The 26,185-nt window shown below is 39.1% G+C and overlaps 1 protein-coding gene across 2 annotated transcripts in view; it reads right to left on the reverse strand.

Moving 5' to 3' along the window:
• RAP1B (RAP1B, member of RAS oncogene family) overlaps nucleotides 1–26,185 on the reverse strand; it is a 38,493-nt gene that overhangs the window by 10,181 nt on the left and 2,127 nt on the right. For both annotated transcript variants that reach the window (XM_048500472.1, XM_048500473.1), the window contains exons 2-5: nucleotides 6,830–6,916; nucleotides 4,420–4,488; nucleotides 2,043–2,099; nucleotides 440–580 (exon numbers count right to left, since the gene is read on the reverse strand). In XM_048500472.1, coding sequence (XP_048356429.1) covers nucleotides 440–580; nucleotides 2,043–2,099; nucleotides 4,420–4,488; nucleotides 6,830–6,886 — 324 coding nt within the window. In that variant the 5' untranslated portion in view covers nucleotides 6,887–6,916. The remainder of the gene's footprint in view (nucleotides 1–439; nucleotides 581–2,042; nucleotides 2,100–4,419; nucleotides 4,489–6,829; nucleotides 6,917–26,185) is intronic.

Consider the following 26,185-nt stretch of genomic DNA (forward strand, 5'->3'; position numbering starts at 1 on the left):
GATAAGCTTGTCCATTCATGTCCAGGTTGTGTCAGATTTTCCAGAGTAACAAGAATATTTAAGAACAATACCATTATTTAGGAATTAGCAATTAGGAACAAGGAGTTAGGAATTAGCAATTAGGAACAAGGAGAACCCTGTTGGATCAGACTAGTGGTCCATTTAATCCAGGATTCTATTTCAGCTATTCAGATTTCATATATGTAGATTTATTTGAATGTCCATAAGAAAATGTAGTTGGCTGACATGGGACTTTTTCCGTGGAAAAGTTTTTTCAAGAATCTAGCAACAGAACCTTCATATAGTTTTTAGCAGCTAGCTGATATTCACAAAAATATTACCAAAAATTGTGATCATAAATTGCTAAACATAATACTTGTTGTCAGTCAGAGAATGGAAAGCCTGATTTTTACAAAGGGAATCTCCATTAGTTACTTACATCATCAGTGTCTTTGACTCGAAGAATCTGTTCTCTTAGATCCTGTAAATCATTAAATGTGGACTGTGCAGTGATGGAATATACTAAAGCAAACCCTTGACCGTTTTTCATATACAGGTCTCTCATGGCTGTAAACTGCTCCTATAAAGGCAAAGACCGGACTCTGTTAACAAACCAACATTCCAACAAAAGCAAACTAAGTTATGCAAGTATGACACTAAATTACAGAGCCAACATTTTTCCTAGTAATTCTTTAGGATTGTAAACATGTGCCGGCCCATTGCCTAGATATGTAGAGAATCTATTGACACTTGTTCAGAAAACCCTACAAGGACTGTCTCAAGTATAAAATTTGCATCAAAACTAGGACTGTGGCAAGTGATACGACTATGAGCTACTGTTTTTAATCACCCATTTGGATTACTGTTTTATCACCAGCCTTGTATAACCTATTGTACAAGATACATGTTTTAGTGAAAGTATTCAGCAAAAGAGAAAAGAGAACAGTTAACATGAAACCTATGTCTACAATTTCAGTGTTCATAACAAATGGGTAGTTGTGAATCCCAATATTACAGAAGGCCACTTGGATGAGATTACTATGCATTATTTTGCTTAGAGAAAATCTAACTTTACCCATCACTGTTATTTGAATTCATGTTCTAATCAGTGGCTTGGATACTGTATAGTTCCTCACCAACCTCTCCTAATCCTGCCACAAATGTATTCCCAATGTTGCTCCCCAAGGACCTTTATAAACAATTGGGGGAGGGGGGAAGGGTAGAGCTACAACAAGGGGGAATTACAGAAAAATAAGATCCTCATAAGAGAATATCTTCCACAGGTCCCAACCCAATCAGTGTTTTGTCCAGTCCCTGATGATTTTTAAGATGGTTCAATAAGGCCCAACTTAATCATGTAAACAAAAATACTGTGCAAGACTAACTATGCATGGGAAGTAACTGCGAATTAATAATAAAGTAGCAAGTTTTAGTTCCTGCCTCCCTGAGAAAGGGTTGGGAAATCACCCATCCAAGATGCCCACAGTCGCCTCCAGGAGAATTAGATCACAATAATTGTAATGCTGTTTTATAAATATATAGAACAGCCACATTTGGAATATCAACAATGGACAGACCCAGAGATCAGTCCTCTAAATCTACCCTCATGCATGAAATAGTGTAGCTTGGTGTGCAGAGAACCAGTGCAGTAAACCACTGCAGTATGCATGCAAGCCTATCACATCTTCAAGACACCTGCTGGAACAAAGCATGACATTTTATTTAAAGGACTGAATAGAAAGAAGTCAGTATGACTTTGTCCATCTCTGAAACTCATACAGAAACCAGGTCTTCAGGTCACATTTCCATTCTCGCATTCCATCTTCCTTTGCTACTCACCAATGATTTTTCTTGAACATTTCTGCCTAACAGGTACAGGGGAGGAGTTCAATTTATTTGTGATTTGGTGTAAATCTTGATACCATACTAACTGTCTCTGGGAGACAGACAAAAACCTACAATGATACTCCAAATCACAATCTATTATCCTATAAGACATTTGTATATACACAAGTTGGTTTGTTTAGCTTTACTTTACATACCGTTCCTGCTGTATCTAAGATTTCAAGCATACATTGTTGTGCATCTACTTCAACTTGCTGTCAAAAGAACAGAAGTAAAATTTTATTGGAGGATACATAATGAGACTTCAAAACACTCAACTGCTTGCCTTTACAAGTTATAGCCACAATGCACACGTTTTGACCCTTTCTATATTTAAAGCAGTTGGCAGGCTAAAAGAGTTAATAAAAAAGCGAAATACTTCATTTTGCTTGGTTCTGGGATTACTTGTGGCAAGAATTTTACACTCGACTGGAGAGGAAGAACAAGATAACAGTGATAGAAGTAGTGCTTGTTATTATGCACAGTACCGTATATACTCGTGTATAAGTCGACCCGCATATAAGTCGAGGCACCTAATTTTACCACAAAAAACTGGGAAAACTTATTGACTCGTGTATAAGTCGAGGGTGGGAAATGCAGCAGCTACTGGTAAACTTCAAAAATAAAAATAGATACCAATACAATTACATTAATCGAGGCATCAGTTTTTGAATATTTATTTCAAAGAAAAACAGTAAACTAGCTCTGTAAGTAGAAAAGGGAGTCAACAAAAACAATATGGTCTCAACAATAACTGTAAAAGCACAAAAAAGTACAAGCTAAAACACAAGAGTTAAAATCCTTCAAAACTGGATTTTTGGTCAGGGGAGGAATGTTTATCTTAGCAGTACCAACATTTCAAAGTATCTTTAGGAGACTCTCCTGATGATACCACCCGGGTTTGGTGAAGTTTGGTTCAGGGGGTCCAAAGTTATGGACCCTCAAAATGTAGCCCATCTACTATTAGCTCCTATTGGAAACAATGGGGGATGGGGCACCCCCTTTGGGGGTCCATAACTTTGGATCCCCTACACCAAACACCACCAAACCTGGCTCGTATCAGCAACAGGTTATCATCATGATACCACCCAGGTTTGGTGAAGTTTGGTTCAAGGGATCCAAAATTATGGACCCTCAAATGTAGCCCCATCTACTATTAACTCCCATTGGAAACAATGGGGGATGGGGCACCCTCTTTGGGGGTCCATAACTTTGGACCCCTTGAACCAAACTTTACCAAACTTGGGTGGTACCATCAGGAGTGTCACCTGATGATATCCTGCAATTTTGGTGCTGCTAGCCTAAAAACTGCGTCCCCGGCAAAGTAAAAACCCTAAAATATTTTTTAAAATACAGCTGACTCGTGTATAAGTCGAGGGGGGCTTTTTCAGCACAAAAATGTGCTGAAAAACTCAACTTATACATGAGTATATACGGTAATTTTGAATCCGAAAAAGACATTTTTCTGCTCACTACTGCAAGATCTACCTTCTCTCAGTGTCTTCATTCACCTTCTCTCAGGGAAGGCAGCTATTGCTAGAACTGCAAAAGTTGGGGTTACCAAAATCCTGATTAGCCAATGCCTTTTTGGCACTCCTCCTTCTCTCCTCTTCATCTATCCTCACCTCCAAATACAGCATCTTCTGGTCTTGAGCTCTGTAGGTTTCCCTGAAAATTCTTTTAGCAAAAACAAGGGGGAAGGGGCTGGGGATTTCTTCTAACTACCTTTCCCTAAGTTCCTGTGTTTTATTTCACTTCTACCCTTCCTCAAAACTCCATACCTCTTCACCTCCCACTGTCTGAAACTTCTTCCCACAGAACTTCCTGAGCCAAACTAATCTTTCCCTTCATCTTACACAACTGGGCTGCATGCAAACATTAACAGTAAACAGCTTCATTCTCTCAGCAGAGCATTCAACTACTACCAGTCACTGCCACAGGCATTAGTGATCACAAAATAACTGTGCACTGCAAATGGTACTAAAGCTTGCTACCGGTATTCAAGACTCTCTATCTCCCATGACACTTTAAAAATCACCTATTGGCCAAAAAGTGGGATAGAAATGTAATCATACTCTTCCTTCAGGAAGGGTTAGGACAGGTTAAACAGTACGGCTAGCAGCTTTCCATCTTGATAGTAAACTGGTACACCCAATTAATTTCAACAGTGCTACATCAGGCAGCTCCCAGAATATACCTCGGGAGTGATAGTTTCTTGATAAACTACAGTGTGAGCAACAGTCGTCAAGCTGGTTACATTGCTTGACTTTACCTTGAGTGACTGCACCAAGTTTCTAGACAACCCAGGAAGAGACTCCTTATTCTCTGAAAAGCAAATAAGGCTGTGGTCTTCCCTTCTCATGCTGCAGTATTTGGGTTACCACTTAGCCACCCAAGAAAATAGTTCAAGTCCTTGCAGGGGCCTGCAGTTTCACTGTTGACTCACCTGCAGACTTGGGCAACAGGGATCTACTCTGTATTACACTACCAAATATGCCATTAATTTAAAAGTAGTTTTTTCCTCTGTTCACATACCTTTCTGTAAGAATCTTCTATCGTAGGATCATATTTTTCAACGAATATTCCTTGAACAAACTGTACTGTCTACAACAAAAATATGTATACATTCACACAGTTTATATACAATTATATTTAACATGTTTCTGTACTAAGACAGTTTGGACAGTTCACTACACCTATTGGAAAAGAAAGTTGTTTTTAGGTTGCTTTCTGGATATATCTTAGCTTCTTCATTGGTATGGCCTACCAATTTAGATATAAGACTTACATTAATTATTAACTACGTCCCAGAGAAAAACCTGCACAAGTCAAGAATAGAAGTGCTACTAAACTTAATGTGGTATGAATTCTACCTCTCATTTTGGCTCAGACAATGCTACCAACATCCACAGCCCTTCTCCATTAGGTATTTAAGCCTGTGGAACTCCTTTACACTGCTAGTAACATGTTTAGGGTAAGAATCACAGAAGACAAAAGAGGGGAGGAGGTACTGGTTTCTGTTCAGAGGGAAGCATCTCTGTAATAGCAAATTTAAGCAACTACCGTATGTTTGACTATTATTGTAGATATGTGATACTCATGGCTGTGGTCTTCCCTTCTCATGCTGCAGTATTTGGGTTGCCACTTAGCCACCCAAGAAAATGGTTCAAGTCCTTGCAGTGGCCTGCAGTTTCACTGTTGACTCACTTGCATGCTTGGGCAACAGGGATCTACTCTGTATTACACAACCAAATATGCCATTAATTTAAAAGTATTTTCACAGCACGGCACCACACAATTTCATACTCTGATTTTACAAAGTACTGCAACACTTGCAGCAAATTTTAGTCCCACTCAACAATAATTGGAAGTCACTAATGCAGATGTTCCGCACATCCTACTCTCCCCTGGAAATAATATTCCTGAAGTTGTTGGACCTGTGTGGACAAACAGCTGTATGGGTTCAGGGGGGCACAGTGAGGAACAGCTGGGTAGCAAATCACCCCCTCTTCCTTAGCAGTGCTCTGCTGATGCAAGGTAGGTGTGATTTCACCCACTTCTATCTCTGCACTGTACCCCTTCAAACCCACATACTTGTTTGCCCGCGAGTCCTGCAGTTCCAGGAATACTTCCAAGGGACAGAACAGAATAAGAGGCAAATCCATATCTGTTCTATCAATGGTTTGCTAGAACCTTTGTTATGTCTTCCTTCAACATTTTATTTTAGCAAGAGGGTATATTTTCATTTTGTGCTGCTGCTTTATGATTTTTTTTCATGAGAAAATAGATAGGCAGATTACCAGACATGCTGAGATGTCTAGTTATGCCTGTACAGAGACAATATTAATTTTTCCCTAATTTGTTTTTTTACAAAAGCTAGATGCACAAATGCAAATTTTGTGCAGTCTGCTATAAATAGAATATGCAGTTCATGAGTATTCACCTTCTAAATATCCTGGCACCATGCTGTGAAAATATGCAACAGACTACTTTAAATCCCAGTTGTTTCCTCAGCACCTCCTTATTTCTGAGGACTACTCTTAGACAGTGAAACCACACATTACACTGGGACTGATCTGATACTTCAGAAGAATCTCTTTACAAGGAGCAAAGATTTTTCTGTGGAGAAGGGGTTTATAAAGCAAAATACGCAAAATCTGTCCAGATTAAACAGATCCCACCCAAACTGTACCATAGTTTGTAGGAAACCACAAATACATGAAACATTTTTTTAGTTTATAGATTTTGTAGGACAAGGGAGAAGGGGGAAAAATACCGGGGTATTTACAAGTCGAATCCCAGCCAGTTCCGTTCTACCAAGTAAGAAAGATACAAATAATGCCACTGCAATATCCACTATGAAAGCAACCATGATTCAGTTTTAAGAGCTCTCATTTAATTTTTTTAAAATTCAGACTCCAGATTCTATTTGCTTTTACGATGTGTTAAATATCTGATTGACTCATTGAAAAACAAATTTCTGAATAGATAACATCGAAACCGCTTGCGTTTCAAAAGAGAAGCTGTGATTTTTACCCAAGTGGTCAGAGCCAACATAAATTTCTTAAGAGACCCACCTATTATACATGTCTATTAGGTATCTGATAGATAGATAAGTGGAATATTCACTGCAGCATCCAAACTGTTAAGACACTTTAAGCAGGTAAATTAAAATAGGATAAGTGATTAAATCTCTCTCTCTCTCCCACCCTCCCTCCGCCTTTAAGAGTACTTCATCAAAAGAGATACTACTCCTTTAACTTCAATTGCATGCTACTTTCTACTGCTTTGATTTAAGCCTGCTTAATCTTTCAAGAAAAAAAGGACGTGGGCACTTTGCACCACACAGATTTAGTTAGAAGAAGCCACAACTCTCTCCAAGTCAGTTAGCAGATATCAGTTTTACACATTTCATTTTATTCATAAGCCACCAAGGACTACTTACCAAAGCAGACTTTCCAACACCTCCCGAACCAAGGACTACTAGCTTATATTCACGCATGGTGAAAGCGTTGAGTCAACCTTTCAGAACCTACAATGTAAAAGAACACAACCCACTGTAGTAATGTATGTCTCCATGTCTGGTTTATTAACCTTGTTCCTAAAACGATACAGAATGTAACTTGTTCATACATTCCACTAAATTATTTAAAACTAGCGGTACCCGGCCACGGGTTGCTGTGGGTTATTGTGGTGAAATGGGAAAGGAACAGTAGCAGCAAATCAATTGCAGAGGCCAGCAGTACGTGCTCATGGAAGCGCATAGTCTGATACTGTGCGATGTCATTGATGTGTGTGCCCGCATTCCTGGGGGTTGGGGGAATGGAAAGGCACCCCTCCCACACATCTAGGCTGGCTGGTCACGATCCTTTACCTGGGAGTAAGTTTGGTTGGTGGCAATGAGTGTCGCTTCTGAAAAAACCCTCTGAGGGGCACAACGCAGCCATTCAAATTATTTCACGGTTGCTGTACCGAGCTTACTCCTAAGTAACGCGTGCCCGTTTTTCTGTAACTGGAGTATTCAGGGAATCTAGGCTGGCCCCTCCCTCCCGTCCCTTGCATGTCACCCCTCACTCTCTCCCCTCCCTCACTTCTCTTCCCTTTCATGCTACCCCTCCCCCTCCCAGGATGGGTGGGTCATATCCAGATGCTGGGACCCCTCCCTCCCCCTCCCTTGCATGCCACCCCTCACTCTCTCCCCTCCCTCACTTCTCTTCCCTTGCATGCTACCCCTCCGTCCCTTCCCTCTCTCTCTTCCCTTGCATGCCACCCCTCCCCCTCCCTCCCTCCCTCGTGTGTATGTGTTTCACTTCCACTCGAAGTGGAAGTTATTGCCTATGTACTGTTTCCACTGCTCATATCTGGCCATCTGAGCGAACATTCTAAGCTGAACAATCTTCATCATGGAGCGCCAGGAAAAAGGCGTTTTACCTGGGCCAGGTGTGAAATTTCAGGTATGTGAATATCTAAAAACACTCTCGCCTGGCTGACTACAGTGGCTGGGAATTTTCAGAAGAATTGGCCCAGCAGTTACTGAGCTATACCATCACTAACAAATACACGGTTAGCTTTTTATATATATATATAGATTATACTTCTGTTCCAGAATGCCCCAGAAGATTTAAGTATCCTGTGTGGATAATCATTTGTTTACATGCAAACATACAAGAATGAAACACCTGCAGTTCCTCCTTCATTTTAGCACTGTTTGATCTATTATAAATATATTATTACACGACAGATTGATATAATCACAAAACTGAAATCAGTACATCTGAAGGAACGCCCTGCACCAAGACTCCCTTGATCTCAAGATCTTCAGAGGATGGCTCTGCTTTCTGACATACATGTGCTGATGAAGAGCAGGGCCTCCTTTGTCAAAAGGCCCTCTGTGAAAACTCCCTGCCTTAGAAAATTCATTCAGCTGGTTCACTGATAAACTTCAACAATCTTTCAAGTTTATGAATGCTTTATGTAATACGGCTTTTTGCTGTTGGGATTTCACTGGCTGCTGTTAATTTATTTTTAATCAATTTAATGCATTTGTTTATGATGTAGCCACCACAAACCTGTGCCAAAATCAGTGGCAGCTTAGATCATATTGAATAAACTTTACAATGTTATTTTCATGAACCTTTATTTGTTTTAGATGATGAACTTTTTAATATATTTAAGACACTGTAAGCATTTTCCTAAGAAGCAACAAAATATATAAATATATTTTAAACAATACATGACTACATATTCTGGTGCTACAGGGGAAAATCCTCCCAGTGAAAGATTAAAAATCCTTTACTTTAAAAGCCTATCAGGGCGTTAACCTTGACATGATAAAATAAGTGTAAGTGTACAGCCAAGAAAAGTTTCCAGACAATTTTTGTCCAAGCTATAGATTTTCCACTAGGTAATTGTCTCTCGTGGATCTGTAGCCGTCAAGCTGAAAAAAATCAACACAGCCTACAATGAACTCTCCTTTTTCAGTTACTCTATGAAATATGGCAGCGGGCATATTTGTCCAGAGAATCCTAGTAACAAAGCTGAATTATTCTCAGTACTTTGGGTTCACCCCTGATGGTTTAACAAGGTCAGACAAACATTACAGAAGTAATATGGGATTTTGCCCCCAACAGTATGAATATTTAATTTATTAGATGGGCCACGAGAATTCTGAAATTTAAATAATATCCCACTACTCGTCCCTTAAGTAAAACTGATCACAGCCAGCTGTTTAAGTAATAGTCACAACAATGTTTAATATGGATGTCAAAAAGGGGAGTTGTAAAAGCTGCCAGTTAGAATACAGTTACATACTTCAGAATTAAGACTGTCATTTCTCTTGAAAATAGTGAGGCATTTGTTATATTTCCACAGCAGCAGCTGGGCTTCAGGAAATGAGACACGGCTGATGATGTGAAGTTCTAAGCAGACATCAGGCAGGGGCATGATTTTGAACAGTTCTCACATCTACTGAATTGTCACAGTTACTTCACAAATTAAACACAGTGGAAAATAGGACTGCTATCATGGCAACATTTGGTAGAGACTTAAAGATCATTCTGGCTCTTAGATGTATTTACCTTTACATGGCCAGAAATGGAGATACTGACTCAATCTATGCATGTAAAATGATGAAATAACCGGCAATATTTTAGACTAAAAGTTGAGGAATACTATCTTTTAGTGTTTTTCCATATCTTTAGAAACAGTTAACTAGTATGTCAAAATAGTTAACTGGTGTGTCACCCAAACTTTTCCCTACTGTGCGACTTTTCTTTATCAGGGAATTTGAAACACACACACAGAGAGGAGTCTTATGCCATTTTCAGCCATTTCTGCTGCAATCCAAACTATACTGCAGCATTATGGAAAACAGAATTTTTAAAAACATGCCACATTATGATATGTGGTCTCACTCATCATTGCAACATATTCCCTAAATCAGTAATACTAACTCAAGATAACTGGTAAGAATAAAAGCCTAGCTACTCCAGCATGGTGCCTCTGTTGAACTTTGCTACACTGGACCTTTCACTGTCAAAGTGCGATTTGACTAGCTGCATGAAGAATATTAGAAGTGGATCCTAACCATGTACTGAACCCTCCCGCCCATGATTTTAACTGATGGCCCTCTGCTTTTCTCCATCAGGCAGCCTGTAGTCTTGTGTCTCAACCTAAACGACAGATTCTAAAATTTACTCTATTATCGGAAAATATGAAACTCATTAGTTTGTATCCAAAGGGACCTTAGGTTTGACCCATTCTTCCAACTTCTCCCAGTGTGGCTTGCTCTGACGTACAAAGCAGAAATTCAGCTGTGCCTAAATGATTCAGAGTTGCTGAAACCCTTAAATAGGGCAGATGGCAAAAAAGGGTGAACAACAGAATGTAGAGAGTACCCACGGAAAAGATGTCACCCCATTTGTAATAATTATAGTAGAAAGAATGTGTCATTTAATACCCACAAGTTGCAAAAGATTACTGAACTGCTTTTATCCAGTGAGCTTCTTCAATACTCATGGTCATCTCCCATATTATTTTTCAAGAAAAGCTAAATTGAAGATAGTAATTGACCCAATTCAACTACAGGCATCAGGGCCACAGATGTTTCTTGCTGCTGTTCTTCTAGAGCAGTCCAAGGACTAGTGCCACTTCACAGACTGTTTCCTGATGTAGTTTATGAACTTTGTAGAAGGTATGATTTCCAAAAAAAGTTGTTTTTTCAGCAGCAGATAGTCACAATCAAATTCCCATGATTTTGTCTCTGTGGTGATCTTTTGTTTGATCTCCTGATTGCTAGGTACCACAAAAATTGTGTGCTTGTATGAGAACTATTAAGGCACAGTACTGTTGTGTATACATTTGCATCGATTTGACCTGACAGGGAAGAAAGAAGTAAAGATGAACCAGAACTGCACAGAGAAGTGGGCCAGGATCAGTAACTAGTGAGCATGAAGAAAATTATCTTTCTGAACACTCTGGATGGTAGAATATGAAAGGATGGGAGGGTAAGAATTGTTTTAGCAGTGGGCAAGTACAAAATGCTTAGGCTTGGAAACTGTAGAATTTGGGACATACAAAATTCAGCAATCCCACAAAGTGAATTACAGAACAGGACACACACTGCTTTAGTATGGGACCCATGTGTGAATATCACAGAAGGTGGGCTTACAGTCCTGCTTCCCCTTTTAATTGGTGGAATATTCCTACCCTAAATCTGTTTTTTACATCATAGAACATTTTCTAAGTATGGAATACTTTAAAACCACCCTCTATGTGAGGACAACATTCTGCAAAGCACTAGGTGTACAAAGCTGTTGGTTTCCAAATTGTTACATCAAATACAATGTTTTCAGATGGAAGGCTAACAGTTATTTCTGTCCTTAGGCAATAGTGGTCCTGATCTCACATTATGCAATACAGATATACATGAACTAGTATATGATACTAAAATAACAACAACAAAAAAAAAACAATTTATACCCTATTTAAGTAATACACCCTGTCTTAGATATAGCCTCCAGTTCAAATATTACCTCTGTCATTAAATTATTAGGTGGACTAAAGCAAGAACTCCTTTTAGGCCAGTGCTTTTTTTCCACCAGAATAGGGACATAATAATGTCCTTTTTTAGAGTTGTTGTAAGAACTGCAAGACAGTATGAAGGACTCTGAACACCCAAAAGCACCATGCTAATGTTAAATATTATTCTCAGAGCTTTTTGGCTGTCACAGTGAAAGTTTCGGTTGGCATTTCTGCATTTTATACTAAGCACTTTAATACTGCAGCAGCTAAACAGGCAATACACTGATAGTAGGACAGAACTGCCATACCATCATGCAGTGACAGTCATCCTAAAAGCTATGAATGTCTCTATGGTTAGAATATCATTTCCTATTTAATATCACATGGAGCTTGAATATATTTTGCATTTTAAAAAGGTGTTCTCAGTTCCAAAATATGCAGCTTCTTTGACTAGTTATATATATCCAGAGCCCTCTCTGTGGGCTCGTGTGCACAAAGTTCGTCATGTGGGGGGAAAATTGCCCCCTCCCACACATCTAGGTTGGCCTGGGCTGCTGGACAATGTGAGTGCATCTCAGCGAGCAGGAAGGACTCAGCTGGCGGGCCTGGTGCATGTGCTCCAGGTGACTGCTGCCTGGGGGGGGGGGGGGGCAGAGATGCTAGAGAGGCACAGAGCGGCGCATGTGGGACTTGCTGGAGGCTACAGCAGGCTGGCCCCCGCCCGAGGGAGTTCTTCAGGTTAAATTGCTGCGTTGGCACTCTGCGATATAAGTGGGTTTTGGGTTGCAGTTTGGGCACTCCGTCTCGAAAAGGTTCGCCATCACTGTACTAGAAGAATACAAATATAGACAGTACATTCTTATTTCATTACATACTTCATTACTCAGATTCACCAAGTGTTCTGATAAGTAGATTTAAAAGCTTATTCACATTTATGTGTTTGAGATAGGATAAAAATATTTTGTATGTATGCCTAGGTACACGGATTCCAATTGCCTAACTCTGCATCTGCACACTTAGTCAAGTAATGCTTCAGTCTTGAAAACAAAGAAGTACTCAATACCAAGTACCTTTTTCATCCAAATCTATTACCCAGAACAAAGTAGCATACTTTCATTTGGCTCTGTCATCTCATCACTTACAGCAATTCAGCAGGAACGTGCTTGAAGTTCACAATGCCCAGGGGGAAAAATAAAAGTAGATGAAATAGTGAAGAGAAGATGCAATTAAGGCAATATATCTTCTGCTAAGATTTCATCATACCGTATTTAGTGTTGGGCTTCACATTGTTAACAACATGGTTAAAGGATTCAGCAAAGGGCAAAGTAAATTATCCAGCCTGCAAAGACAAATGGCAAAAGATGGTGCAGAATCATGAAGTAACACATAAAATGCAATTGTTGTATCTGCCCATCAGACACCATATGTAAGGTAAATGCAGCAAGCTTCCATAAAAAAGGAAATCCTGATGTTAAAAAATTTATGGGGAGAGGAGAACCTTGAACCCAAAAGTGTTTGGGTTTTTTTTTTGCTTTTGGAACTGATTTTCAAAGTTTCTCTCCTTTAGTAAAGTTCTAAGAAATCAACATATTTTTACAAAGGTACTTTATAACCCAATTTCTTTTCCAGCAAGGGAAGCCAGGGTATACCAAAGTGACAGATGAGCAATAACTAGGCCAGGGGTAGGGAACCTGCGGCTCTCCAGATGTTCAGGAACTACAATTCCCATCAGCCCCTTTCAGCATGGCCAATTGGCCATGCTGAAAGGGGCTGATGGGAATTGTAGTTCCTGAACATCTGGAGTGCCGCAGGTTCCCTACCCCTGAACTAGGCCCTCTTGTGCAAACTGGACAGAAACCATGGAAAGATATGGTGGCATTACCCATGGAGGCCTTAGAATGAATTGAATGTTCATCCCAGCAAGAGTAAAAGCAGCACAGACTGATTAATTTTAGGAAGAGTGGCTCATTTGCCAAAATTGGTTGTTTTTCCTCAAAGGAAGCTTAATATTATCTGCTGGACCAAATAAGGTTTCACTTTTAGATGCATAATTTAATTACCAGTTCCAGCTCACTATATTGATTCCCTACTGTGAAAGAAAGCCTTTGTGTTGGATTCCCTTCATGTGAATGGCCTTTATTGGCTATTATTGACATTAGATTATGCTCTGCCCAGTTCAGGAACTCTGATGCTTTCCTGTTGTGACTGAATTTTTTTGTTTATCTTTATGCAAAACAATCACATGTCACATCACTACCAAGCACTAGCCATTTGCCCTTTCTCCTGAAAAAAATGAGCTATCATCTATGTCATTGAGTATGTTCCTATTATTTGTTTTGTCGGCAGAGGTAATTTAACGCAACGGTAGAACTTGTGGCAAGGAGAGAGTGGTGTAGTCTTCTTGCACACAACAGGAACCTTCTTCACTCATGGAAATAAACACTCTTCAGACATCTTCTTCTTTCCATGGGAAGGCCTTTACTTAATAAGTTGCAAGATATACAAGACTACAAATATAAACTACTATACCTATACAGAACATTTCTAATCTATATACAGCACACAGCTTACTTTAAAGACAGCTCATTACAGAAGAACAATATGCAGAGTAGGAGGTAACATATAAAGGTTCCCAACTCTAGCTTAGGCTCAGTCTCATACATTGGATACATTAACCTGCCTCAGCAACAAGCCCCCCGATTGGTCCACAACTTTCCACCAATCCCTTCAAAGATCTACGCTTGCTACTTTTTCACTGAAGCCTAACTATCACTTGAACTTTACATAACCTTTAACTTTATGATGCTTTCTGCTGGACTGAGAAGCTGAACCTATATTCATCCATTTTGTTTCTGTCAGCCATTTTACTAATCCTGACATGTTTGTTTTGGCTGTTTACATTGGTCTATTATAAGTGAGCCTGACAACGATCTTAAGTAAATCACCTAGTCAGTGCCAACTACAAATGTAGATTAGCCATGCGGTGAACTCTTGAGGACTAAAACTGAAGATTTCCACAAAACAGAAAGTCCAGATGTCAAGATTACTAAATGTTAACAGTACTGGGCAGAAATTTTCCTAATTTATGTAGTGCCATTAGTGTGCATCCTCCCACTTTACAAAAAGTACAAAATGACTGGCTCAAGGAGTTTATAATCTATAATTTGCTAGAAGGGAAACAATGAGAGGAAGGAAGGGGAAAACTTTACACATACTTAGGTTTCCTTCAGTAGGAGTCTGGCATTAAAAACATATGTCAAAGGCTTCTTGAATATAGATTTGGAACAAGTGAAACAGGTGGAATCACATAGGTGTTTCGGGGAAGCAGTTCCAGGCATAAGGACAGCAACTGTGAAAGGGGAGAGTCATTTAAATGTCTGTTTCTCCCTCAGATAACAGAGGGCAGGAACTAGGGGGGAAAAGATCAACACTGGGGACTAACTGAGAAGCAATGGATTGGGTTATGACAGGAGAAGGGTAAGACAGGGCAAGGCCACAGAGGACTTTGAGCCCTTCGGGGAGGGCAGTTTATAAATACAATAAATAATAATAATAATAATAATAATAATAATAATAATAATAATAATAATAAATAATAATAAATAATAATAATAATAAGGCAAGGAGTCTGTGTTATATTCAGGAACAGACAAAAAACCAATCTAAGGAGAAGAACAAGAAACAAGGAAGGAGCTGAGGTGAAGTTATGGAACTGATAGGAAGCAGCTGCAATAGAGGAAGATTGAGATGGCTAAAATATTCCTATCCCCCTCACTCTATGGTCTACTTGGTCATGGTTTTTACCTCCCCTTTCTTCTTCTTCCTCCCACCCTTTTTCTGGTTAGGAACATGTATGTGTTGCTGTATCAACCACCCAATGTTCTATCCCTACCGCCATTGTCACTTCAACGTATCAGAACTGACCTTAGGCTAAAAGGTTCTTAGCAATGTGTCCTACCCTGTTTCCCCGAAAATAAGCCCTAGCATGATTTTTCAGGATTTTTGGAGGATGTTTGAAATATAAGCCCTACTCCAAAAATAAGCCCTAGTTATTCCCCGGCACAGCTGGTCTGGTCACGTGGGGGGCGCAAAATCATGGGGAAAAAATAAGACATCCCCTGAAAATAAGCCCTAACACATGTTTTGGAGCAAAAATTAATATAAGACTCTGTCTTATTTTTGGGGAAACACGGTACTATTTGTTCTCAGGATGCACTCAGAAGTGAACTCTGATTTTAGCTCCATAATGGTTTAAGTGTTTGACTGATGTCCTCCCACAAAATCCTTCTCATTCTCCGCACTCCCAAAGTAATATCAGATTTTTAAAATGCTGACACTGGATGTTATGGAAACAGCATGGACAAAATATTCTTTAAAGGGCTACACTTGAGAGGCTGATCCCAGAAGGTACCTTCTTCCGCACCCAAATTATTCATTGCAGCAGCAGAAGCATCACTATGGAGTTTTAGCCTGCATCAGTACTGCAAGCTGAACTGGCATATATTTTTATTCAAGGGATCAATGATAGCTCACCTCTTAGATGAACACATTTTCACAATGATCTTTAAAAGTGATAGATTGGACCTCACAAACTAGGAACATTTAAAGGTCACAGAACAGATCTCTCTACTCAACTTCCTGTGCTCTTCCCCAACCACAGTACAGTGCACCGGGGGGGGGGGGGGGGGAGTAACAAAACAATCTACAAATCTGTTTTACTGATGGTTTCCATACGCCGGATATATATCCTAAGAGATTTATGCATGTGTAACGTATTTCAAGCTTTTTCTTTGGAATGTTTTTACCATGGGCAGAATGAGGGTGGAACAGAAAGAGAACTCTGGGGATAAAGACAGGATCTGGTTGAAGGACCGTGTCTTGATGGAAAACACAGAGTCCTTTCCTGGCTGATTGGCTCCCAATTCTGAGACCCTTCAAGTCATAAAAACAAGGTATTTGTATGCAGCTTCTTAAGGGAAACTTCTCTTAGTAGTTCAAAGGGAGCTGTCGTAAGAGCCGATAAGACTACATATAATCTCCAAGTGGAAAAGCTATGGATGACAGGTGGATTGGTCTCCGTCACCCCTTTAAGACACAGAAGGATGTATAAATGTCTAGTCAGAGGAAGATGTGGTATCTGAGGAACGATAATCTCTTTGGCTACCTGATGATGCAGTGCATCATCAGGTAGCCAAAGAGATTATAATTATAGATGAGACCCTAAGTTATAGATGAGACCCAGTCTCAAATAAAGGCTAACAGATGGCTCAACTCAGGGCCTAACAAGTTTTTGTGCTTGTTCTGGCACCATCTCAGAATAGCTTTCTATGATGAATTGTACAACAACAACAACAACAACCTTTATTAGGCATATAAGACAAATTGTATATATGTCCAATGGATATCTTCCAGGAGACCATGATGATTTTGGCAACTTCTGGTGTGTAACCTAGCTTCAGTAGCCCATTCTTTTCAAGAACTACATGGTCAGTCAAATACACTTTTCATCAAAGCCTTGGAGACGTCTGGAAGTGGCAGAAAGGTATACAGGAGCCCTTGGGGCCACAGAGAATGCCATCCAAGTATGAATAAATCTGGATTCCTTGTCTTGAGGCAAGCAGCCACTAGTGACACAACACCTTGGAGAATACTTGAAGAGGCAAAGCCAGTTCAAAAGGTTGTTCTCCAAATTGGAAATGTTGGCCTTGGTAACAGAATCTGAGAAACCTGTGATGACAAGAGTAAGCGGAGATGTGCAGGTATGCTTCTGTGAGGTCTATCCAGGTCATTAAGGCCCTAGACAGGTGGTCTTAGTGACTGAGTGCAGAGTCCCCATGTGGAAGTGTCATTGTGCCACCAATCTTTGATGTATTTAAGGTCAAGAATAACATGCCAGTCTGTTTCTCTTGGGAACCATGAAAAATATGGAATAGACTCCTAAATTATGCTTGCAAGGAGGTCCTAGCTCAATCACTTTTATATTCATAGAATCATAGAATTGGAAGAGACCACAATCAAAGACCGCACTCCCGACATATGTTCATCCAGCTTCTATTTAAAAACCTCCAAAGAAGGAGACTCCACCACTTTCTGAGGCAGTCAATTCCACTGTCAAACAGCCCTGCCAGTCAGAAATTTCTTCCTAATGTTTAGGTGGAATCTCTTTTCCTACACCTTGAATCCATTCCTCCGTGTCCTAATTTGGTAATTATTAGTTGACAAAGGAATAGGAAAGGAATTATTAGTTGACAAAGCAATAGGAACAAAAATATTTTGGTAGAGTTAGATAAAAAGGGTGCAGCTCCTGTGGAGAGCTATATCCCAGTTGCTCTCCGTGTGTGAAGTGGGAATTAAACTGGCTCAAGACGGGTGGGAATTAGTTCTGCCTCATTTAACAGCTAGTGGGAATCACCCAAGATAAAGATGCACTCCTCCTCAGAGCAAGACGGCCTTTCTGCATACATCTTATGTGTGTTCTCACACCAAAGCCTGGTTCACTTTTGGGTCACTACATGGCTATTTATGTGAAGATCTGCTCTTTGTCAATATATAATACAAAGCAAGAAGATTGAGATTAGCACTAGGGCCATACTACATATTCAATGTAGGCTTTAGGTTTGGCCTTCATACATACATAATCTTGGTGAATTCTATACCCATGGGTCATTTTTACATGTATCTGTAATCAGCTGGGAGTTGCTGGATTGTGCTACACTTGATTAGCAACAACTTAGGAGTCAAAGAATCAGGAGTGGTATTTTAAATGGCTAGTAGCATGACTACAGTATGATAGCTTAAACAAGAGAAAATCTATTAATTATAATGACTTCATAGAATCTTTGACATCAGATGAGTATTTTGAGTTCATAATAGTAAAGTCAAGCTGCTCAGCACAGGAATTTTTTTGTAAGACTTCTAGAAGACCAATCAGAAAAATGAAAGGTATCTTAACCTGCTCTTTCTTAGGGATATCTGAAGTACTTCCTCTCCTTGCATGTTCCCTTCAGCAGTTCAGTTTTTCCCAAAAATGAGCTATTGTCCATACCCCCATTTGAAATGCTCTGGGCTCAGGTTTTTTCTGCAGTGTGCTGATCAGGCCCAATATTCACACCTACCCCCATCAACAGGAGATCTCCAAACCCTACCTCACCATTATTCATGAGGATCTCTCTGTTCCAAAATAGCAACATTTCAAGGTGTTTTTTGGATTGCTGAGTGAGGGGACGTCAGTAACAATGCCCACACTCTGCACACAGAAATCTAGGCAGGTTTGCAAGCCTATGTTTGTTTTGATGTCTATTTTTATCCAACTATTTTTACACTGATATTACCTACTTTTGGTACTGAGGCACTTGAGACAAATGCAGGCGTCTAAATATTGTAAATGTATAAATTTCTTTTCTTATGCTCTATCAAAAGAATCACCTATTCCTGATTTTCTTCTAAACAAAAGTAAATATTATCTTGTTCATAATTTCCAGGAAAATTGTCTAAGGAAAATCTTTGATAACACAGCTTGTTAACAAACTGGTGTTGTCCTTTCTGCATTTGGAGAGCTTGCATTTTATTCAAAAAGGCTAAGCTACCAGCAATACAGAACAGAGCTCTTTGTATAATCACAAATAAGCATCCTGCCATCCACATGAAGTACTTTAATATTAACTTTAATGACTCCCTAGCCATCAAAATATTTGGATAGTAGTAGAAATCCACAGTTAAGAAGAAGTAGCTTTTGATACTAGAAAACTGAACTTGCAATCGATGTTCCCTGTAAGGCACACATGTTGGTGCGGTGTAGAAAAGGGGCCGCCTGACAGGAGCTCTCCTGGGTAGCTCAGTTTTGCGCAGTGTTTTGGAACTTCCATGCAGCACTGGGGAAGAATTAGAGGGAAACTTGCTTACAACAGATGGCATAATACAAGTTATGTGTAGTGTTCAATGACAGAAGATATACAATTCCATTTTTGAACTTAGTTCACCATACAAGACTTAATAAAATCCTTCTTTAGGAAAAGCACATTTAGAGCATTTTGTTGTGGTATTGCAGAAATGTTCTTTGATGCATTTGTTGATCTTGGGATGTGGTACCAGCATCATTTGCCCCCTTTTAGTGCTGCCATAGACTCCCATAGTTTGATAGCATTATCAAGCAATCTAAATGCTTGCATGAGAGCTCACTTTAGCTGTGGTTCAAACCTTCTTGATTATTTCCATATAGGTGAATTTTAGCATGAGATCATACACAGTTATTTTAAAATATTATTGTAAATTCATAAGCATTTGTTCTCTTCTGCACTGCATGAAGTTAAACTTGAACACATATATGTTCACAAGGAACCTATACTACTAATGAAAGATAGAGGGGTGGTACAGAGTATTTTATCCCCCAAACATTTACCTCATTAGAACTTATTAGTGCCCCAAACTCAGGAACATGAAAGATTTCAATGAACAATGAATCTATAGGCAAAATCTGAAAGAATGTTTTAACACTTTACACATATTTTGCACTGTCTATTCAATTCACTTTTAACATCATAGTAGGTAATTACTGTGGAAGTTGCAGCCCCAAACACTTTTTAATACATCCTCACAAAGAACTACAGAAAAATTTAAGCCCCCAATCAATGAAGCCATTGATTATATATATTCCAATTACTTTCCTAGCCATACCTAACCAGTTTACAAGCTATACATAAAATGCTGTATTCAGTGTCATTCATTACCTAGCCCCTGGATTCCTTCATGACATGAAAAAAGGAGCTGAGGATGAAAGAACCAATCCTAGACTGAAGGAGCAGAAAGTGCTGGCAATGTGCAGGAGCACTTTGATAGTTTGATGCATCCATGCTTTTCTTTTGAGAGCCAAAAATAGTCTGTTGACCTATAACCCTAAAGCTGGAAGAAAGGGATGTGTTTTATAGTCATCATGTTCAGTGCTATCTCTTCACAGATCTTTACATAGTATCCCACACTGAATGCCTATCATGAAACCTGCTTTCTGAGAAAAATATGAGATAGGAAACCACCTTGTACTACATGGGGTTCATATACTTGGGTAGGTTTCTGCCACTGTGTCAAGGAAGAATATGACATCTTCTTCATGAGATACCAACACTCACAAAAAGACTGGCAAAAAGATTGAATGCCATTCCTATGATACCTGATCAATGGTGTCAGAGATTCTGTGAGTCTGCCAAAGTATATTTAAAAATGAGACATTTGATTTGCCTATATTGTTTTGTCTCTTCTTTTAAGCACATGTTTTGCCATATATCTTTGCCAAGTGGTTAAGAAGTAAAATCAATGGTATCAGACATTGTATTTAAGTACAAGAGCATTAAGCTACAAGAACATTAAGATAAACAATACCAAAAAAGGAATATTCTGGTGCCATATTTAGTATTTGTACATACAAACCATAAATGCCAAGGGTTCAAGTACAGAAAAAAATATTTTAGCATTGTGATAACATGAGCAGTATTGCAACACTGGTCCCAAGAAATGAAGTACCATGGGTAAGGGTGGGGGTGCAGTGGGGGAGAGGATTAGAGGTTATAAAAGTAACTTCATGGCAGAGAACGGAATAAAATCAGTATGTTTTTATTTCTTTGAGAAACTTTGTTAAGCATCACTTTGCATACTGAACTCTCCCTTTTATCTACTAAGGCAGCCTTTTTCATATTGCCCATATGTATTTTTACACTTTAATACTATTACAAGAATACAAACAAAAAGCATACCTCCAATAAAGAAAATCCCTACAGGGTTCTACAAAATAGGTCTAGGACACAAGCTTCTCATATAATGTGAAAAGTTCACAGGCAGCAAATCAATCTGCTGTAAAAGAAACCATCATATATGTGATTGAATATAACTATGATACAGCTGAATATAGCTGAAGGTTCTTGATCTCTAGAACAGAAGATGCCTAGTATAAACAAGATGAATACTTACTTTAGGTAGTAGCAATGGAACTTCTATATGAACTAATCCTCCCATATACAATACCACAACAAATAATCTTTCTTCTACTTTATATCCTTCAAACAAGTCTTTCAGTTCTAGCATTCTCTTTTTTATACTTTATGTCGTCTACCCCAACGGACGGCTTCTACTCCTCTTTCATCTAAACAACTACCTTGCCATATTCCTTGTGTCTAGAGAAGTAAAACTCCAAAAACATAAAAAGCGTTCTTTTTTTAAAAAAAAAAATTCCCAATAGAAATATTGGAAAACACTTTCTCTTTTGGAATGAGTTAAAGGCTTTTCATGGCAAGGCTATAATGTATAGCATATTTTTTACATAAAACAATATCCAGCATTAAAGATAATTACTATGTACACTGTGGACATATACAACATATTTTCAAGACTATGTCCTGAATCCAGACTAATGTTTTCAACAGGTGCAAATATTTCTAGGAGAGGAAAAGGATTTCAGGGTAGGAATAAATCCTTATACCCACAGAAATGTTAGTCTGGATCCAACTGTGTTTGTTGTTTAAATGGGGATGATAACATATTTGATGGTAATATATTATTCCAGCAGAATTATTGAACTCTTTCACTTAATATTTTAATATGCTAGTAGCCATAGACGAGTGTTGCTGTCCAAATAGAAGTTGCTTTCTACAGAATTTGTTTTCCATGTTGTTATTGTTATTATTTATTTGACTTAATAAACCGCTCTCCCCTAAAGGGCTCTCACCTCTCAGATGTCAAAAATTAAATTACATGTGCTAAGCTACCAATGAGTGCAGCAGGTTGCAACTCTCTAATACTGGCTATAATTGCAATTTTTCTTATACTTTTAAATTCCACAAGTATCCCAAACACTGTTTTGTATCAGTAAATTATAAATGATGCACTGTATGTGATTAAATCAGTAAAGCAAGCATATGTTTGACAGGAAAGTAAATATTTCCATTCCCACCCAATTTTCTGGATTTTCCCTGAATTTAATTGGGGGGGGGGGGGGAATAGTTTTTTCATGGCTTCTAATTTTCCAGAGATTTTACATCTGTTCTTGCTTTATCCTTTCATAGAGACAAGTCTTTAAGACAACAGTAATAATTTCACAGGCTCAAAGTAGAAGCCCTTCCCCCACAGGACTTCCTCTTTCTTCATTTAGAAATTTTAAGAACTTAAGAGTGGTCAAGGTAGCTATCATAAAAAAAATATTGATGGCAGAAATGTCACTGAACTGGTACCGTATATACTCGTGTATAAGTCGACCCGCATATAAGTCGAGGCACCTAATTTTACCACAAAAAACTGGGGAAACTTATTGACTCGCGTATAAGTCGCGGGTGGGGAATGCAGCATCAATTGAGGCATCAGTAGGTTAAATGTTTTTGAATATTTATTTCAAAGAAAAACAGTAAACTGGCTCTGTAAGTGGAAAAGAGGGTCAACAAGAACAACATGGTATCAACAATAACTTTAAAAGTACAAAAACCTTAGCTCAACCAGCAACCAAGCTAAAACACAAGAGTTAAAATCCTTCAAAACTGGATTCCTCATCATCATCTGTATGTCCAAATGTAACCCAACTTAGATTTTAAGAGGGATATTATCAGAAATGAAAAATCTACTATTAGCTTCCATTGAAAACAATGGGGGATGGGGCATCCCCTTTGGGGGTCAATAACTTTGGATCCCCTGACCCAAACTTCACCAAACCTGACTGGTATCATAAAGAGACTCCCCTGATGAGACCAGCCAGGTTTGGTGAAGTTTGGTTCAGAGAGTCCAAAGTTATGAACCCTCAAAAGGGTAGCCCCATCTACTAATAGCTCCCATTGAAAACAATGGGGAATGGGGGCACCTCCTTTGGGGGTCCATAACTTTGGACCCCCTGAACCAAACTTAACCAAACTTGGCTGGTATCATCAGGAGAGTCTTCTGAGGGTACCCTGAAATTTTGGAGCCTCTAGCATACACACTGCGCCCCCTGCTGGCCGGCAAAGTAAAAACACAAATTTTTTTAATGACCCGCATATAAGTCGAGGGGAGCTTTTTCAGCATTAAAAATGTGCTGAAAAATTCGACTTATACATGAGTATATACGGTAACTCATAAGAATCAGGGGCAACAAATTTAATACTAAAAATTCCACTTCTAAGATTTCTTCTTTAGCATGAAAAAGAATTCATTCTTTAAAAGATAGCAAAGTTTAGTCATAGGCGAATTCCGCATGGGCCAAAAACAGCGGTGTGAAAACAGTGTAAAATGGTTTAAAACGGTATAAAAGGGTTCACAACGTTTTCACTCAGCTGTTTTTGGCCCATGCGGAATCTGCCATAGTCTCTTCCCAATTCTCAGGATACCTGTAGAAAACTTCAAAACTGTCCTTGTGTTACTGATAAGCATTTCTCACACTATTTTTACAGTTTTATAGTAGAAAGTTAACTGATACTTCTGGTTGTATTGATGACAGCAACACCTAATATCAACTCAGAGAGATAGCATTTTTGCTGACTATATATGCAAAGCTGTTATGTCAGTCATCCAGATCTCTTTCAAAGAGAGAATATTTGAATTTTTGTAGTATAGCAGCATGAGGAGCACTTAATTTTATTCTCAATGCTTTAAGGAGGCTTTGTCGATATTGTTAAGTAACCTGAAAATTAATGCATATTTCTAAACATAAGTTTATCCATATAGGTCATGTATTTTCTGTATAACTTCCGTGGGTTATAATGTGAATGAGCTGTAGAAATAGAAATCTTGTTGCTTGGTTCTATAATGAATTGTGTGGTTTACAGTATACTGGGCCAATATTATCTTATTGCCATCAGAGAAGTATTTTGAGGAAGTATGATCAAAAGGTCTTAATTTGGGATAATACTGTAGAACTTCTAAAATATTTTAGTGCCTTGATCTCTTATTCTTGCCATTTCTTCTATAACCTTTGCTCCAAGGTTAACAAATGACTTGAATTTTTAGTTTGTTAAACAAGAAGGCAGATCACATGAAACTAAGAAGGAAACGCTTGCACAGAGTTCGTCATGATGGGGGAGCAGAAAATCACCCTCCTAGGGTCGTGATTCACCCATTCAAACGTTGCACAGTTGCTTCAACAATCTTACTCCTGAGTAATGCGCGTCTTGGAGCAAACTGTTTTTTTCTAAACTAAAACCTCAGTATTCAGGTTAAATTGCCATGTTGGCACGTTGCGATAAATAAGTGGGTTTTGGGATGCAATTTGGGCACTCGGTCTCGAAAAGGTTCGCCATCACTGTGATAGAGGATTTTAAGAATGAATTTCTTCTGACCATTTTGTAGCCCTTCAAATTATTTTTTATAAATGTATGTCCTGCCTTTCTGCGCTTGTAAGGGCCACCAAGATGGCTAATGAATGAAAAATTACATAATAAAATCACATACTTAGAACCAACAAAAACACATCATTTGAACAATTAGCACTAAAGCTAACATACACAACGAAAAGGGTTAAAACAATGAGCTTGAAGAAGCAATCACTGAGGGAAAACCAAACAAATAAAGTCTTCACCCACTAGCAACAAAGAGGGCAACAGAAGGAAAGCCTGTCCAGGAACAGAGTTCCAGAGTTTTGGCACTACAAGTAAGAAGGCCTTTTCCTGGATTCCCACACACCTTAACTCAAAAGGCAGGGACACCTGAAGTAGGTGTCCCAATCACTGAAGCATAGTGATTGGGTAGGTTCACAAAGGAATGGACAGTCCTTCAAGTATGTTGGTCTCAAATCTTTTAGAGCTTTAAAGATGAGCACCTTGAATTGTGCCCAGATACAGACTGGGAGCCAGAGTAGATGGGCCAAAGCTGGAATGACATGGCTGATACAGCACACTCCAGTCAGAATTCTGGCTGCAGCATTCTGCAACAATTGAAGTTTCTGTCAAAGGCAGTCTCACATAGACCTATCAGTATTAATCCAATCTAGATATACCAACGCAAGCACTATAGTGGGCAGTGTTTTACTAACCAGGTAAGACTGCAGCTGGCTAACTAGTCAAAGCTGGTTAAAGCTGCCATCAGCTTATCTACCAGTGTGCCTGGGACAAAAGACACCCCAGATCATGAACCTTCAAGGGAAGTTCAACCCCATCTAGAATGGGTGACAACTAGAATCCCAGGTTAGAACTTCAGTTCGCCAGTAGCTCTTTTGCCTTGTTGGGATTAAGCTTCAGATTATTAGCCCGCATCAACAGCAAAACTGTATCCAGACTCTTCAGGGTTTCTACAACCTCCTTGGAATCAGTCAGAAATAAAATGTCATTTGCACACTGGTAATTCTCCTGCCCAAGGCTCTATAGCCTTGGTTTCATGTAGTGGTTTCATGTTGATGCTAAAGAGCATAGGGGACAAGGTGGAAACTTGCAGGACTCCAAAAGGCAATTTGCTGACCAGCAATCCACCAGCATCACTTTCTGAAACCTACCCTCTCGGTAGGATTTGTAACCACTACAAAATGCTTCCCAATCCCAGCCTAGAAAGATACCACGACTGAATGTGTCCAAAACCACTGAGAAGTCCAAGAAAATCAGTAAAGTCACACTCCATTTGTCTATCCTCCTGGTGCAGGCCACCTACCAGGACAACCAAGGCTGTTTCAGTCCCATAATCAGACATGAAATCACCTTGGAAAGGATTTTATGAAACTACAAGGAACACATTTATGGAAAGTGCTAACATAAAGAGTTATAAATACAATATATTTCAGAGTCCACTATAACAGGAATTCTAGATTAATCATCAATACATATCATCTTATCAATGGAACTGAAAATCT

This window comes from Sphaerodactylus townsendi, linkage group LG06 (genome assembly GCF_021028975.2).
Source record: "Sphaerodactylus townsendi isolate TG3544 linkage group LG06, MPM_Stown_v2.3, whole genome shotgun sequence".
Classification (NCBI taxonomy): Eukaryota; Metazoa; Chordata; class Lepidosauria; order Squamata; family Sphaerodactylidae; genus Sphaerodactylus; species Sphaerodactylus townsendi.